General features: G+C 42.9%; 1 protein-coding gene across 1 annotated transcript in view; it reads right to left on the reverse strand.

Moving 5' to 3' along the window:
- The window catches only part of kcnk10a (potassium channel, subfamily K, member 10a), a 109,707-nt gene that overhangs the window by 15,148 nt on the left and 79,014 nt on the right, over positions 1–15,545 (reverse strand). The window contains exons 5-6 of the mRNA XM_034162199.1: positions 10,835–11,027; positions 4,194–4,336 (exon numbers count right to left, since the gene is read on the reverse strand). Coding sequence (XP_034018090.1) covers positions 4,194–4,336; positions 10,835–11,027 — 336 coding nt within the window. The remainder of the gene's footprint in view (positions 1–4,193; positions 4,337–10,834; positions 11,028–15,545) is intronic.

Genomic DNA, 15,545 nt, shown 5'->3' on the forward strand with positions numbered 1-15,545 from the left:
ACGGGGACTAGCAGGAGAGAGCATATCTCACCCGTGTTGGCCTCTCTTCATTGGCTTCCTGTTAATTCTAGAATAGAATTTAAAATTCTTCTTCTTACTTATAAGGTTTTGAATAATCAGGTCCCATCTTATCTTAGGGACCTCGTAGTACCATATTACCCCATTAGAGCGCTTCGCTCTCAGACTGCGGGCTTACTTGTAGTTCCTAGGGTTTGTAAGAGTAGAATGGGAGGCAGAGCCTTCAGCTTTCAGGCTCCTCTCCTGTGGAACCAGCTCCCAATTCAGATCAGGGAGACAGATACCCTCTCTACTTTTAAGATTAGGCTTAAAACTTTCCTTTTCGCTAAGGCTTACAGTTAGGGCTGGATCGGGTGACCCTGGACCATCCCTTGGTTATGCTGCTTTAGACGTAGATTGTGGGGGGGTTCCCATGATGCACTGTTTCTTTCTGTTTTTGCTCTGTATGCACCACTCTGCATTTAATCATTAGTGATCGATCTCTGCTCCCCTCCACAGCATGTCTTTTTCCTGGTTCTCTCCCTCAGCCCCAACCAGTCCCAGCAGAAGACTGCCCCTCCCTGAGCCTGGTTCTGCTGGAGGTTTCTTCCTGTTAAAAGGGAGTTTTTCCTTCCCACTGTTGCCAAGTGCTTGCTCATAGGGGGTCGTTTTGACCGTTGGGGTTTTTCATAATTATTGTATGGCCTTGCCTTACAATATGGAGCGCCTTGGGGCAACTGTTTGTTGTGATTTGGCGCTATATAAGAAAAAAGTTGAAGTTGAAGTCACCCCTTTGCACTTCCCAGGTTATCTCTGCCTGGTGTTTTTGTATGGGATTTTTTTGTATGTTCGTTCCTGCTTGTGTGTTCTTGAGTTCGCACTCATGGATTATTAAAGCACCGTTGTTTTTGTAAACTCAGTTTTGTGTCCTGACTGCCTGCCTAATTTGGGTTCTATTTGGACTCAGTTCTAGCCTGGATCATAACAGAAGATATGAGACAGGAATTTTCAGCATCAGAGTGATGCTGAAAAACTAATTCATGCATTTATTTCCTCTAGGCTGGACTATTGTATACTCAACAAAAATATAAACGCAACACTTTTGGTTTTGCTCCCATTTTGTATGAGATGAACTCAAAGATCTAAAACTTTTTCCACATACACAATATCACCATTTCCCTCAAATATTGTTCACAAACCAGTCTAAATCTGTGATAGTGAGCACTTCTCCTTTGCTGAGATAATCCATCCCACCTCACAGGTGTGCCATATCAAGATGCTGATTAGACACCATGATTAGTGCACAGGTGTGCCTTAGACTGCCCACGATAAAAGGCCACTCTGAAAGGTGCAGTTTTATCACACAGCACAATGCCACAGATGTCGCAAGATTTGAGGGAGCGTGCAATTGGCATGTTGACAGCAGGAATGTCAACCAGAGCTGTTGCTCGTGTATTGAATGTTCATGTCTCTACCATAAGCCATCTCCAAAGGCGTTTCAGAGAATTTGGCAGTACATCCAACCAGCCTCACAACCGCAGACCACGTGTAACCACACCAGCCCAGGACCTCCACATCCTGCATGTTCACCTCCAAGATCGTCTGAGACCAGCCACTCAGACAGCTGCTGGAACAATCGGTTTGCATAACCAAAGAATTTCTGCACAAACTGTCAGAAACCATCTCAGGGAAGCTCATCTGCATGCTCGTCGTCCTCATCGGGGTCTCGACCTGACTCCAGTTCGTTGTCGTAACCGATTTGAGTGGGCAAATGCTCACATTCGCTGGCATTTGGCACGTTGGAGAGGTGTTCTCTTCACGGATAATGCGAAGGAGATGTGTTGCACTGCATGAGGCAAATGGTGGTCACACCAGATACTGACTGGTATCCCCCCCAATAAAACAAAACTGCACCTTTCAGAGTGGCCTTTTATTGTGGGCAGTCTAAGGCACACCTGTGCACTAATCATGGTGTCTAATCAGCATCTTGATATGGCACACCTGTGAGGTGGGATGGATTATCTCAGCAAAGGAGAAGTGCTCACTATCACAGATTTCGACTGGTTTGTGAACAATATTTGAGAGAAATGGTGATATTGTGTATGTGGAAAAAGTTTTAGATCTTTGAGTTCATCTCATACAAAATGGGAGCAAAACCAAAAGTGTTGCGTTTATATTTTTGTTGAGTATAATTCATTATTATCAGGTTGTCCTAAAAGTTCCCTGAAAAGCCTTCAGTTAATTCAAAATGCTGCAGCTAGAGTACTGACGGGGACTAGAAAGAGAGAGCATATTTCACCCATATTTAAAATTTAAATATGGGTGAATTGAATTTAAAATTCTTCTTCTTACTTATAAGGTTTTGAATAATCAGGTCCCATCTTATCTTAGGGACCTCACAGTACCATATCACCCCCAACAGAGCGCTTCGCTCTCAGACTGCAGGCTTACTTGTAGTTCCTAGGGTTTGTAAGAGTAGAATGGGAGGCAGAGCCTTCAGCTTTCAGGCTCCTCTCCTGTGGAACCAGCTCCCTGTTCGGATCAGGGAGACAGACACCCTCTCTACTTTTAAGATTAGGCTTAAAACTTTCCTTTTTGCTAAAGCTTATAGTTAGGGCTGGATCAGGTGACCCTGAACCATCCCTTAGTTATGGTGCTATAGACTTAGACTGCTGGGGGGTTCCCATGATGCATCGAGTGTTTCTTTTTATTCACCTCTTTTTGCTGTGTATGCACCACTCTGCTTTTAATAATTGATGATTGATCTCTGCTCTCTTCCACAGCATGTCTTTTTCCTGATTCTCTCCCCTCAGCCCCAACCAGTCCAAGCAGAAGACTGCCCCTCCCTGAGCCTGGTTCTGCTGGAGGTTTCTTTCTGTTAAAAGGGAGTTTTCCCTTCCCACTGTTGCCAAGTGCTTGCTCACAGGGGGTCGTTTTGACCGTTGGGGTTTTTCTGTAATTATTGTATGGCTTTTGCCTTACAATATAAAGCGCCTTGGGGCAACTGTTTTTTGTGATTTGGCGCTATATAAATAAAATTGATTTGATTTTGATTTGATTCATACGCATCTTCATATGTGTGCCATCATTCAGTGGCATTCCACCAACTGCTTTAGTAAGAATTGTGTTTACAACACTCAAGACAGAGTAGAGCCGGAGGAGGATTGTAACGCTCCCAAACAAAAGCAGGGTGGTATACTTTATTTTATTATTTAATTTATTATAATTCTATTTCTTTCATGTACTGTATTGATTTTTAGTCATTTCAAGCAAATCAGAAAGCATACCACTCATGTACAGCACTTTGTGATGACTTATGATTTGAATTAACTATGATCTTTGGAACTGAGGCCCTCCACATGTGATCCTAACAGCTGTGGCAGAAGCCGTACTGCCCTCATGGAGCATTTGGTGACAATCATTCATGTTGCAGTGCTCCACCAGACAGGGTAGAGTTAGTTATAAAGACCCCTACCAGAAAAGTATTAAAGTGAATGCTCAGTGCAATTTCACATTTATTAAGTGTCAAATCAGTGGTGTCTCTGACTTCTTTTCACTTTAAAACAGTGTTTGACATTATTGTCACAGCACTGTACTGCTGGGTTTGGTGGCATAAGCCTGGCTAGGCTTCGAAAAGGGGCATCCAAAGTGATTGACATGCAATTTGACCAGCTTTAACATTTATTACACGTGGATCATTAGCAAAGTTAGACTCCACACTCATCTGTCTTGGGAATTTGTTATTTTCTTCTTCTTCTTCATTTTCTGGCTGTTTTAGAATGACTAAAATCAGGATACAATAAGTCAGTCATTTAATCCCATTGGTGCCTATAAATTACATGCTTCACTGTAGTTTGCTTTGTCATTGCAAAATATTTTTGTGGTATTTGATGTTAATTGACATTTTATTGCACCTCAGAGTTTGTATGTTTTACTTGTGTAAGTAGTGAAACTTTCCATTTCTTTTATCCATTCCTGATGTGATCTTTCTGTGAGATTTTTATTTGAGTTGATTGTTTTACTGTTTTTTATGTCCAGTGTCTGACACATGTTCAAACCAAAATTCCTTCTGGTTATTAATAAAGATGACACTGTATGACAGAAGTGAAAACATAACTCTAAAACTGAACACCGATCACTGAATAAACATGGACTTTAAAATTCAAATGTGTTTATCTATAAATATGGGACTATACCTCTTCTTTTGTCTTTTTGGACAGGACCCTCAGCCAGTCACCAATCATGTTTAGTACTGCAGCAAAGTAGGCCAAACCGCCCAGGATCCAGAACCACACAAGTGGTCTGTACCACTTACGATATTCAATCCTCCGGTCTCCCCCTGATTAGAACAAAAAAAAAAAGTACATTTCAGTTAACACAAAAACCTCCAACTTAATTACAAGTAAGTAGCCATTAGTACTTGTATTCAAGACAAACTTACAACCCCAAATCAGAAAAATTGGAACAACATGGGAAATTCAGATAACAATAATAATAATAATAATAATAATAATAATAAGAGTGGGGGAGGACTTTGGACAGACCTGGTAAGCCCAAACAGATAGTGCGGGTGAACTGGGAACATCTGGAGGAGCCCACTGTCCGACAGATCTTCAACTCACACCTCTGGCAGAGCTTCTCTAGCATCCCTGTGGAGGTTGGGGGCATTGAACCAGAATGGGCAATGTTCAAAGCTTCCATTGCTGAAGCTGCAGCGGGAAGCTGTGGCCTGAAGGTCTTAGGTGCCTCAAGGGGCGGCAACCCACAAACACCATGGTGGACACCGGTGGTCAGGGAAGCCGTCCGAATGAAGGAGTCCTTCCAGGATCTGTTATCTCAGAAGACTCCAGAGGCAGTTGCAAGGCACCAACAGGCCCGAAGGGCAGCAGCCTCTGCTGTGGGGGAGGCAAAGCAGTGGGTGTGGGAGGAGTTCAGAGCAACCATGGAGAAGGACTTTCAGTCGGCACCAAGGTGCTTCTGGAAGACCGTGAGGCACCTCAGGAGGGCAAAACAGGGAACCATCCAAGCTGTCTACAGTAAGGATGGGACTCTGTTGACCTCAACTGAGGATGTAATCTGGCACTGGAAGGAATACTTTGAGGAACTCCAGCATCAGACTGGAGCGCCCTCTATAGTAGGGGCAGAGCTGGAAGCTGATGGACGATTTTCATCAATTTCCCTGGTGGAAGTCACTGAGGTAGTCAAAAAAACTCCACAGTGGCAAGGCCCCAGGGGTTGATGAGATCCGTCCAGAAATGCTGAAGGCTCTGGGTGTGGAGGGATTGTCTTGGATGAGATGTCTCGTCAACATTGCATTGAGGTCTGGGACAGTGCCTAAGGAGTGGCAAACTGGAGTGGTGGTCCCCATATTTAAAAAGGGGGACCAAAGAGTGTGTGCCAACTACAGGGGCATCACACTACTCAGCCTCGCTGGTAAAGTCCACTCCAGGGTGCTGGAAAGGAGGGTTCAGCCGATAGTCGAACCTCTGATTGAAGAGGAACAATGCGGGTTCCGTCATGGTCGTGGAACAACTGACCAGCTCTTTACTCTCACAAGGATCCTGGATGGTGCCTGGGAGTATGCCCATCCAGTCTATATGTGTTTTGTGGACTTGAAGATACCGGGAGATGCTGTGGGAGGTGCTGCAGGAGTATGGAGTGAGGGGGTCCCTTCTCAGGGCCATCCAATCTCTATACTCACAAAGCGAGAGCTGTGTTTGGGTGCTTAGCAGTAAGTCAGACTCGTTTCCGGTGGAGGTTGGCCTCTGCCACGGCTGCGCCTTGTCACCAATCCTGTTTGTGATATTCATGGACGGGATATCGAGGCGTAGTTGGGGGGAGGAGGGTTTCCAGTTTGGTGGGCTCAGGGTCTCATCACTGCTTTTTGCAGATGATGTGGTCCTGTTGGCTTCATCGGCCGGTGACCTCCAACACTCAATGGATCAATTCGCAGCCGAGTGTGAAGTGGCTGAGATGAGGATCAGCACCTCTAAATCTGAGGCCATGGTTCTCAGCAGGAAACCGATGAATTACCTACTCCGGGTAGGGAATCAATCAATCAATCAATCATTTTTATTTATATAGCACCAAATCACAACAACAGTTGCCCCAAGGTGCTTTATATTGCAAGCCAAAAGCCATACAATAATTACAGAAAAACCCCAACGGTCAAAACGACCCCCTATGAGCAAGCACTTGGCGACAGTGAGAAGGAAAACTCCCTTTTAACAGGAAGAAACCTCCAGCAGAACCAGGCTCAGGGAGGGGCAGTCTTCTGCTGGAACTGGTTGGGGCTGAGGGGAGAGAATCAGGAAAAAGGAATGCTGTGGAAGACAGCAGAGATCAATCACTAATGATTAAATGCAGAGTGGTGCATACAGAACAAAAAGAGAAAGAAACACTCAGTGCATCATGGGAACCCCCCAGCAGTCTAAGTCTATAGCAGCATAACTAAGGGATGGTTAGGGAATATGTGCTTGCCCCAAGTGAAGGAGTTCAAGTACCTCAGGGTCTTGTTCATGAGTGAGGGGACGATGGAGCGTGAGATTGGCCGGAGAATTGGCGCAGCAGGGGCGGTATTGCAGTCGCTCTACCGTACTGTTGTGACGAAAAGGGAGCTGACCCAAAAGGCAAAGCTCTCAATCTACTGGTCAATCTTCATTCCTACTCTCACCTATGCTCATGACGGTTGGATCATGACCGAAAGAACTAGATCACGGTTACAAGCGGCCGAAATGGGCTTCCTCAGGAGGGAGGCTGGTGTCTCCCTTAGAGATAGGTTGAGAAGTTTGGTCATCCGTGGGGAGCTTGGTGTAGAGTCGCTGCTCCATCGTGTTGAAAGGAGCCAGCTGAGGTGGTTCGGGCATCTGGTAAGGATGCCTCCTGGGCGCCTCCCTGGGGAGGTGTTCCAGGCACGTCCATCTGGGAGGAGATCCCGGGGAAGACCCAGGACTAGATGGAGAGATTATATCTCCACACTGGCCTGGGAATGCCTCGGGATCCCCCAGTCAGAGGTGGTCAATGTGGCATGGGAAAGGGAAGTCTGGGGTCCCCTGCTGGACCTGTTGCCCCCGCGACCCGAACCCAGAAAAGCGGTTGAAGATGAGTGAGTGATAATAACAATAATAATAATAATAAAATTCTGCAGTGACTCATATTTACTTTGACTTAAGTTGCAGACAGTACAAAATATTTAATGTTTTATGTGGTCAACTTCATTTCATTTGTTAATATACATCCATTCCTGCATTTAAGGCCTGCAACACATCACAAAAAGTTGGGAGGAGGACAATTCTGGTAATACATACATAAATTAATATTTCAAACAGGTGATTTTAATCATGATTTGCAACAAAGGCAGTATCCATAAAAGAATGAGTCTTTGAGGAGATTTTTTTCTAGGTTCAATCTTTCTTCATTCCTCTGGCCAGGTCTCACTGATCTACCAGCATGTGAAGGACACACCTTTGAAGATAACAATGTGTATAATTTAGACAGGCAAGCTGGTTGATTAGAAAGAGGTGTTATGGTTAGCTGCCCTCAACAAAATCCGCTTTCTAGAGGAAGGCAACCTCCAAGAACACAGCACCAGATTCATCGTCTAGTGGTCAGAAAAACCAGCGACACAGAGATGCCTTTCAGGCATTTGCTTCATGGTTCAGAATCTCCATTGCTTCAAAGCTTGAAAATCTTCCAACAGGTCATTCTCACTACATCTCCTCAATGCGCCTGCCACTGAAAGACCAGCATTATGCTACTCTTCAGTGTGTACTCTCCAACTCATCAGACAGACTCTACAGAAAAGGTCAGGCTCTACTCCATCTCCTATAGGGATGGGTATCGAGAACCGGTTTCTTTCGGGTATCGTTAAGAAATGATTCGATCCACCGACATCAATAACCTTTTTACTTAACGATTCCCTTATCGGTCCTTCAGATTGGCTGTTGTTTTTGGGGGTGTTTGTTAGGAAAATTATAATTTCTCTACATTGATTACAGACCCTGCAGCGGGTCTGTAATCAACTTTTCTGCAGCGCGGCTTTGCTTTGAACTTCAACCAATCGAAGCAGTGATTCGCAGATGGAAGCAGTGCTTCGATCATTGCTTCGTTGATAAATTTTTTTCTTTCACTTTCCCCCACTAAAACCCTAAAGAGCATATGGCTGTGAGTATTATTTACCTTTTTTATGTTAAACCGACCTGTTATGGTCTTCTGAAATAGTTAATAGATGTATTTTATAACTTAAAAACAGGACCGATGCTAACACGTTAGCATGTCTATGGCATTTTCAATGTTAATGTTAGCATTAAGCAGTTGCAGCTGTCAAGCGTTTATTGTCGTAAAAGAGTCAAATGTATTACAAATTGTAATATTTTTTCAATTTATTTTTGTTTATATATTAATAATAATAGCAAGCATAACAATAATAGTAATAATAACTAATCTAATGATTATATACAATTTTAGAGAAAGAGACAAAAAGAACCTGAATAAAAACACAACAGAAAATATAAAACCAACTGATAATGAACATAAATAAATAAATAAATAAATACATACATACATACAGAAATAAATGTTTCCTGTGAACACCTAGTGACTCTTACACCTCCACTTCATCCCTGTTTTATTTAAGTTTAATGACAGTTTGTTTCGGTCAAACCATATTTTCAATGTGTTAATTTCTTCAGTGATTTCCTCCAGAACTATCTGCCAAACTAGAAAACTGCTGCATCCTAGTAAGAGCAGAATACTACTGGAATGAATTTGAATAAGGAAAGTTGTTTTTTTTCTCACCTAAATGGATGCTGCACTCACTGCAGTTTATTGTCTGGAATAGTCCCAGATTGCATTTCAAAGCTTCTACAATTCAAACATTTTCGTGCACGTGGTGTTGGGGGGTAATTTTGGGTTTCAGCTTTTTTTTTTGTTTTTCACCACTTTCATCCCTGAATATGTTAAATTGTGAGTCACTTTTGTGCTGATTAAAGTTACTAACTGGGACTCCTGTATTATTGCGAGAAAGAAACGAGAATCGTCCTCTGTTCTGTTCACACAGCTCCAAACACTGCGCAGCTCTCTGCCGAGTCAAGTTAGAACGATAGAGTCCAGTCGGAATTATTAACTTCAAAGCGAAACACCGTTTTGTTTATTTTTATTTATGTCCAGAGATCAAGGATACAGTGACCAATTTCATATTTATTTACTTTAAGACTCAATGAAATACACAGAAAACCTGTAAAGCCTACTTTTAGTACAAAATTCACAAGAGGTATCGATAACGGAATCGATAAGGAATCGGATCAATAAGCAGAATCGATAATGGCATCGATATCGATAAAATCTTATCAATACCCATCCCTAGTACAAGGCATTCCTACAAATGACAAGGACATAATCTTTCATGACTTTAATGCCAAAATGGCCTGAGATTCAGAAGCCTGGAAAGGAGTACTCAGGGAAACACGGCATTAGAAACTGCAATGACAATGGTCATTGCAGAGCAAAAACTCATCGTCACAAACACCTTCTTTCAGAGAGAGAGAAAAAAATCACTGAAAACAACCTGAAGGTGCTAGTCTAGTGGTTAAGCATTGAGCTTGAGACCAGAGGATCCTCGGTTCAAACCCCAGCCTAAACAGAAAGTCACCAAGGGCCCTTGGGCAAGGTCTTTAATACCCAAGTTGCTCCCAGTGTGTGAGCACCTTGCATGGCAGCACCCTGACATCAGTGTGTGTGTGTGTGTGTATGTGTGTGTCTGAGTGAATGGCTGAATGCAAGGCATAACTGTGAAGTGCTTTGAGCAGCTGATCCAGATGGAAAAGCACTATATAAATGCAATCCATTTACCATTTGTTGGGAGAAGGTCAAACTACTACAAGATCTCCATGATGTAGTCATTGTCACCCTGCATAAGAACAAATGGAATGAGTCAGACTGCTCCAACTATCAGCACATACTCTGCTCTGCATTGCAAGAAAAATCTTTGTAAGGATACTACTGAACAGAGTAGTACCTACGATTACTGGAGACCACCTCCCTGACAGCCAGCATGGATTCGAAGCCAATAGGTGCACTACTGACATGGTATTTATTCTCAGGCAGCTCCTTTGTTTTGCCAGGAGCAAAACAAAGGACTATAAGTAACATTTGTTGACCTGATCAAAGTGTTTGACACTGTCAGCAGGAAATTAATGTGGCAGATCATGGAACATCTTGGCTGTCCCCAAATTTCCTCAACAAGGTCATCCACCTGCTTGAAAATCAATGCGGCCAAGTCAGACTCAGGAGTGACCTTTCAGAGACCTCTCCAATCATAAACTGTGTGAAACAGGGTCACATTCTGGCACTGACTCTCTTCAGCATTTTCTTCACCAGGATGCTCAAGCAAGATGTTGAAAATCTAGATGACAAGGATGGAGTTCACATCAGATACAGTCTTGATGGCAATCTGTTCAACATTGGGCAACTATAGGTTGAAGCTCATTGGGACTCACAAACCCCTCCACCATGTTGAAGTGTCCAGGGTTTGTGAGCTCCAGTGATTCTTGAAGTTGTGCTGCCTGGAGCATCAGCTCCTGGTAGGGCCCCATGGCAAAGTGGTACCAGGTAGGATCTGGTGTGCTGCTCGATGGGCAGTGGACAGGGGTGTAAACCAACAAGGACCAACACGTTGTTATCATTATTACTACTACTACCATCACCATTGCCACACCTCGTTTGAGACATGTTTCAACCTAACTGTTGGTAATTAAAGAGAAGAAATAAACATTCATGCATTTTTTTTCAATAAAAGAATTGTTCTGTATTTTCTTGAATATGAAATATAAACTCTCACCTGCCACATAGTCACCTATTCCCACTGTTGTCAGAGTAATGACAACAAAGTATGTTGACTCCAGCGCCGTCCAGCCCTCAATGTGTTTGAAAATCACAGCTGGGATGGTGACAAACAGGATGCACCCAGCCAGGATGAAAAGGAGTGTTGAGGCCACACGGATTTTGGTCTGACTGATCTGGTTGGGTTTATTCTGTGACAGAAAGCCACATAAACAGTTTAAGTATTTGAGGTCATACCTGACCTCATGAACATATGCATTTTCAGCGGGGAGCTAACTGTGATGAGACTATGATCACTTTGGTTTTATGAATTAGTCACATGGTGCAATCGTCTTACCATTAGGTTCGATTATCACAATGACACTGATGAAACTAAAATCAATCAATCAATCAATCAATCAATTTTTTTATATAGCGCCAAATCACAACAAACAGTTGCCCCAAGGCGCTTTATATTGTAAGGCAAGGCCATACAATAATTATGTAAAACCCAAATGGTCAAAACAACCCCCTGTGAGCAAGCACTTGGCTACAGTGGGAAGGAAAAACTCCCTTTTAACAGGAAGAAACCTCCAGCAGAACCAGGCTCAGGGAGGGGCAGTCTTCTGCTGGGACTGGTTGGGGCTGAGGGAGAGAACCAGGAAAAAGACATGCTGTGGAGGGGAGCAGAGATCGATCACTAATGATTAAATGCAGAGTGGTGCATACAGAGCAAAAAGAGAAAGAAACAGTGCATCATGGGAACCCCCCAGCAGTCTACGTCTATAGCAGCATAACTAAGGGATGGTTCAAGGTCACCTGATCCAGCCCTAACTATAAGCTTTAGCAAAAAGGAAAGTTTTAAGCCTAATCTTAAAAGTAGAGAGGGTGTCTGTCTCCCTGATCTGAATTGGGAGCTGGTTCCACAGGAGAGGAGCCTGAAAGCTGAAGGCTCTGCCTCCCATTCTACTCTTACAAACCCTAGGAACTACAAGTAAGCCTGCAGTCTGAGAGCGAAGCGCTCTATTGGGGTGATATGGTACTACGAGGTCCCTAAGATAAGATGGGACCTGATTATTCAAAACCTTATAAGTAAGAAGAAGAATTTTAAATTCTATTCTAGAATTAACAGGAAGCCAATGAAGAGAGGCCAATATGGGTGAGATATGCTCTCTCCTTCTAGTCCCCGTCAGTACTCTAGCTGCAGTATTTTGAATTAACTGAAGGCTTTTTAGGGAACTTTTAGGACAACCTGATAATAATGAATTACAATAGTCCAGCCTAGAGGAAATAAATGCATGAATTAGTTTTTCAGCATCACTCTGAGACAAGAGCTTTCTGATTTTAGAGATACTGCGTAAATGCAAAAAAGCAGGGGCTTTTGGATGGCAGGGGGAGAGAAGCTGCTCCATCCAAAGTGGGATGGATGCCGTCTCTCCTAACAAGACCAGGTTTTCCCCAGAAGCTTTGCCAATTATCTATGAAGCCCACCTCATTTTTTGGACACCACTCAGACAGCCAGCAATTCAAGGAGAACATGCGGCTAAACATGTCACTCCCGGTCTGATTGGGGAGGGGCCCAGAGAAAACTACAGAGTCCGACATTGTTTTTGCAAAGTTACACACCGATTTAATGTTAATTTTAGTGACCTCCGATTGGCGTAACCGGGTGTCATTACTGCCGACGTGAATTACAATCTTACCAAATTTACGCTTAGCCTTAGCCAGCAGTTTCAAATTTCCTTCAATGTCGCCTGCTCTGGCCCCTGGAAGACAATTGACTATGGTTGCTGGTGTCGCTAACTTCACATTTTGCAAAACAGAGTCGCCAATAACCAGAGTTTGATCCTCGGCGGGTGTGTCGTCAAGTGGGGAAAAACGGTTAGAGATGTGAACGGGTTGGCGGTTTACACGGGGCTTCTGCTTAGGGCTACGCTTCCTCCTCACAGTCACCCAGTCAGCCTGCTTTCCCGGCTGCTCGGGATCTGCCAGGGGGTAACTAACGGCGGCTAAGCTACCTTGGTCCACACCGACTACAGGGGCCTGGCTAGCTGTAGAATTTTCCACGGTGCGGAGCCGAGTCTCCAATTCGCCCAGCCTGGCCTCCAAAGCTACGAATAAGCTACACTTATTACAAGTACCGTTACTGCTAAAGGAGGCCGAGGAATAACTAAACATTTCACACCCAGAGCAGAAAACTGCGGGAGAGACAGGAGAAGCCGCCATGCTAAATCGGCTAAGAGCTAGTAGCTACGCTAAGCTAGCGGATTCCTAAAAACACGCAAAGTGAATAATGTGTAAATAATTTAGAGGTGATTCAGCTGAAGGAGTGCTTTAGTTAAGGCACGTAAAGATTACACTGGGAAACAAATCGTAATCTAGATAACTAGATCAATCTAACTGCGCAGATTAAACAGCTAACAGATACAGAAAAACACCGCTGTGCTCCGGAACAGGAAGTGATACAATACCGCAGTGAGAGCCAACCACCAGTAGAGGCAAAATGAAGCTTCACTGCTGTTTAAGTGATTAAAGTTTGTTTTCTGGATTTGATGAACTTATACCTGTCCTGACCAGTTAGCAATATTACAACCCCTGGCAAAAAGTATGGAATCACCGGCCTCGGAGGATGTTCATTCAGTTGTTTAATTTTGTAGAAAAAAAGCAGATCACAGACATGACACAAAACTAAAGTCATTTCAAATGGCAACTTTCTGGCTTTAAGAAACACTATAAGAAATCAAGAAAAAAGATTGTGACAGTCAGTAACGGTTACTTTTTTAGACCAAGCAGAGGAAAAAAATATGGAATCACTCAATTCTGAGGAAAAAATTATGGAATCACCCTGTAAATTTTCATCCCCAAAACTAACACCTGCATCAAATCAGATCTGCTCGTTAGTCTGCATCTAAAAAGGAGTGATCACACCTTGGAGAGCTGTTGCACCAAGTGGACTGACATGAATCATGGCTCCAACATGAGAGATGTCAATTGAAACAAAAGAGAGTATTATCAAACTCTTAAAAGAGAGTAAATCATCACGCAATGTTGCAAAAGATGTTGGCTGTTCACAGTCAGCTGTGTCTAAACTCTGGACCAAATACAAACAACATGGGAAGGTTGTTAAAGGCAAACATACTGGTAGACCAAGGAAGACATCAAAGCGTCAAGACAGAAAACTTAAAGCAATATGTCTCAAAAATCGAAAAATGTACAATCAATCAATCAATCAATCAACTTTTTTCTTATATAGCGCCAAATCACAACAAACAGTTGATTAAATGCAGAGTGATGCATACGGAGCAAAAAGAGAAAGAAACAGTGCATCATGGGAACCCCCCCACAGTCTACGTCTAAAGCAGCATAACCAAGGGATGGTCCAGGGTCACCTGATCCAGCCCTAACTATAAGCCTTAGCGAAAAGGAAAGTTTTAAGCCTAATCTTAAAAGTAGAGAGGGTATCTGTCTCCCTGATCTGAATTGGGAGCTGGTTCCACAGGAGAGGAGCCTGAAAGCTGAAGGCTCTGCCTCCCATTCTACTCTTACAAACCCTAGGAACTACAAGTAAGCCTGCAGTCTGAGAGCGAAGCGCTCTAATGGGGTAATATGGTACTACGAGGTCCCTAAGATAAGATGGGACCTGATTATTCAAAACCTTATAAGTAAGAAGAAGAATTTTAAATTCTATTCTAGAATTAACAGGAAGCCAATGAAGAGAGGCCAACACGGGTGAGATATGCTCTCTCCTGCTAGTCCCCGTCAGTACTCTAGCTGCAGCATTCTGAACCAACTGAAGGCTTTTTAGGGAACTTTTAGGACAACCTGATAATAATGAATTACAATAGTCCAGCCTAGAGGAAATAAATGCATGAATTAATTTTTCAGCATCACTCTGAGACAAGACCTTTCTGATTTTAGAGATATTGCGTAAATGCAAAAAGGCAGTCCTACATATTTGTTTAATATGCGCTTTGAATGACATATCCTGATCAAAAATGACTCCAAGATTTCTCACAGTATTACTAGAGATCAGGGAAATGCCATCCAGAGTAACGATCTGGTTAGACACCATGCTTCTAAGATTTGTGGGGCCAAGTACAATAACTTCAGTTTTATCTGAGTTTAAAAGCAGGAAATTAGAGGTCATCCATGTCTTTATGTCTGTAAGACAATCCTGCAGTTTAGCTAATTGGTGTGTATCCTCTGGCTTCATGGATAGATAAAGCTGGGTATCATCTGCGTAACAATGAAAATTTAAGCAATACCGTCTAATAATACTGCCTAAGGGAAGCATGTATAAAGTGAATAAAATTGGTCCTAGCACAGAACCTTGTGGAACTCCATAATTAACTTTAGTCTGTGAAGAAGATTCACCATTTACATGAACAAACTGTAATCTATTAGACAAATATGATTCAAACCACCGCAGTGCAGTGCCTTTAATACCTATGACATGCTCTAATCTCTGTAATAAAATTTTATGGTCAACAGTATCAAAAGCAGCACTGAGGTCCAACAAAACAAGCACAGAGATAAGTCCACTGTCCGAAGCCATAAGAAGATCATTTGTAACCTTCACTAATGCTGTTTCTGTACTATGATGAATTCTAAAACCTGACTGAAACTCTTCAAATAGACCATTCCTCTGCAGGTGATCAGTTAGCTGTTTTACAACTACCCTTTCAAGAATTTTTGAGAGAAAAGGAAGGTCGGAGATTGGCCTATAATTA

The sequence above is a fragment of the Thalassophryne amazonica genome, chromosome 21, assembly GCF_902500255.1.
Source record: "Thalassophryne amazonica chromosome 21, fThaAma1.1, whole genome shotgun sequence".
Lineage (NCBI taxonomy): Eukaryota > Metazoa > Chordata > Actinopteri > Batrachoidiformes > Batrachoididae > Thalassophryne > Thalassophryne amazonica.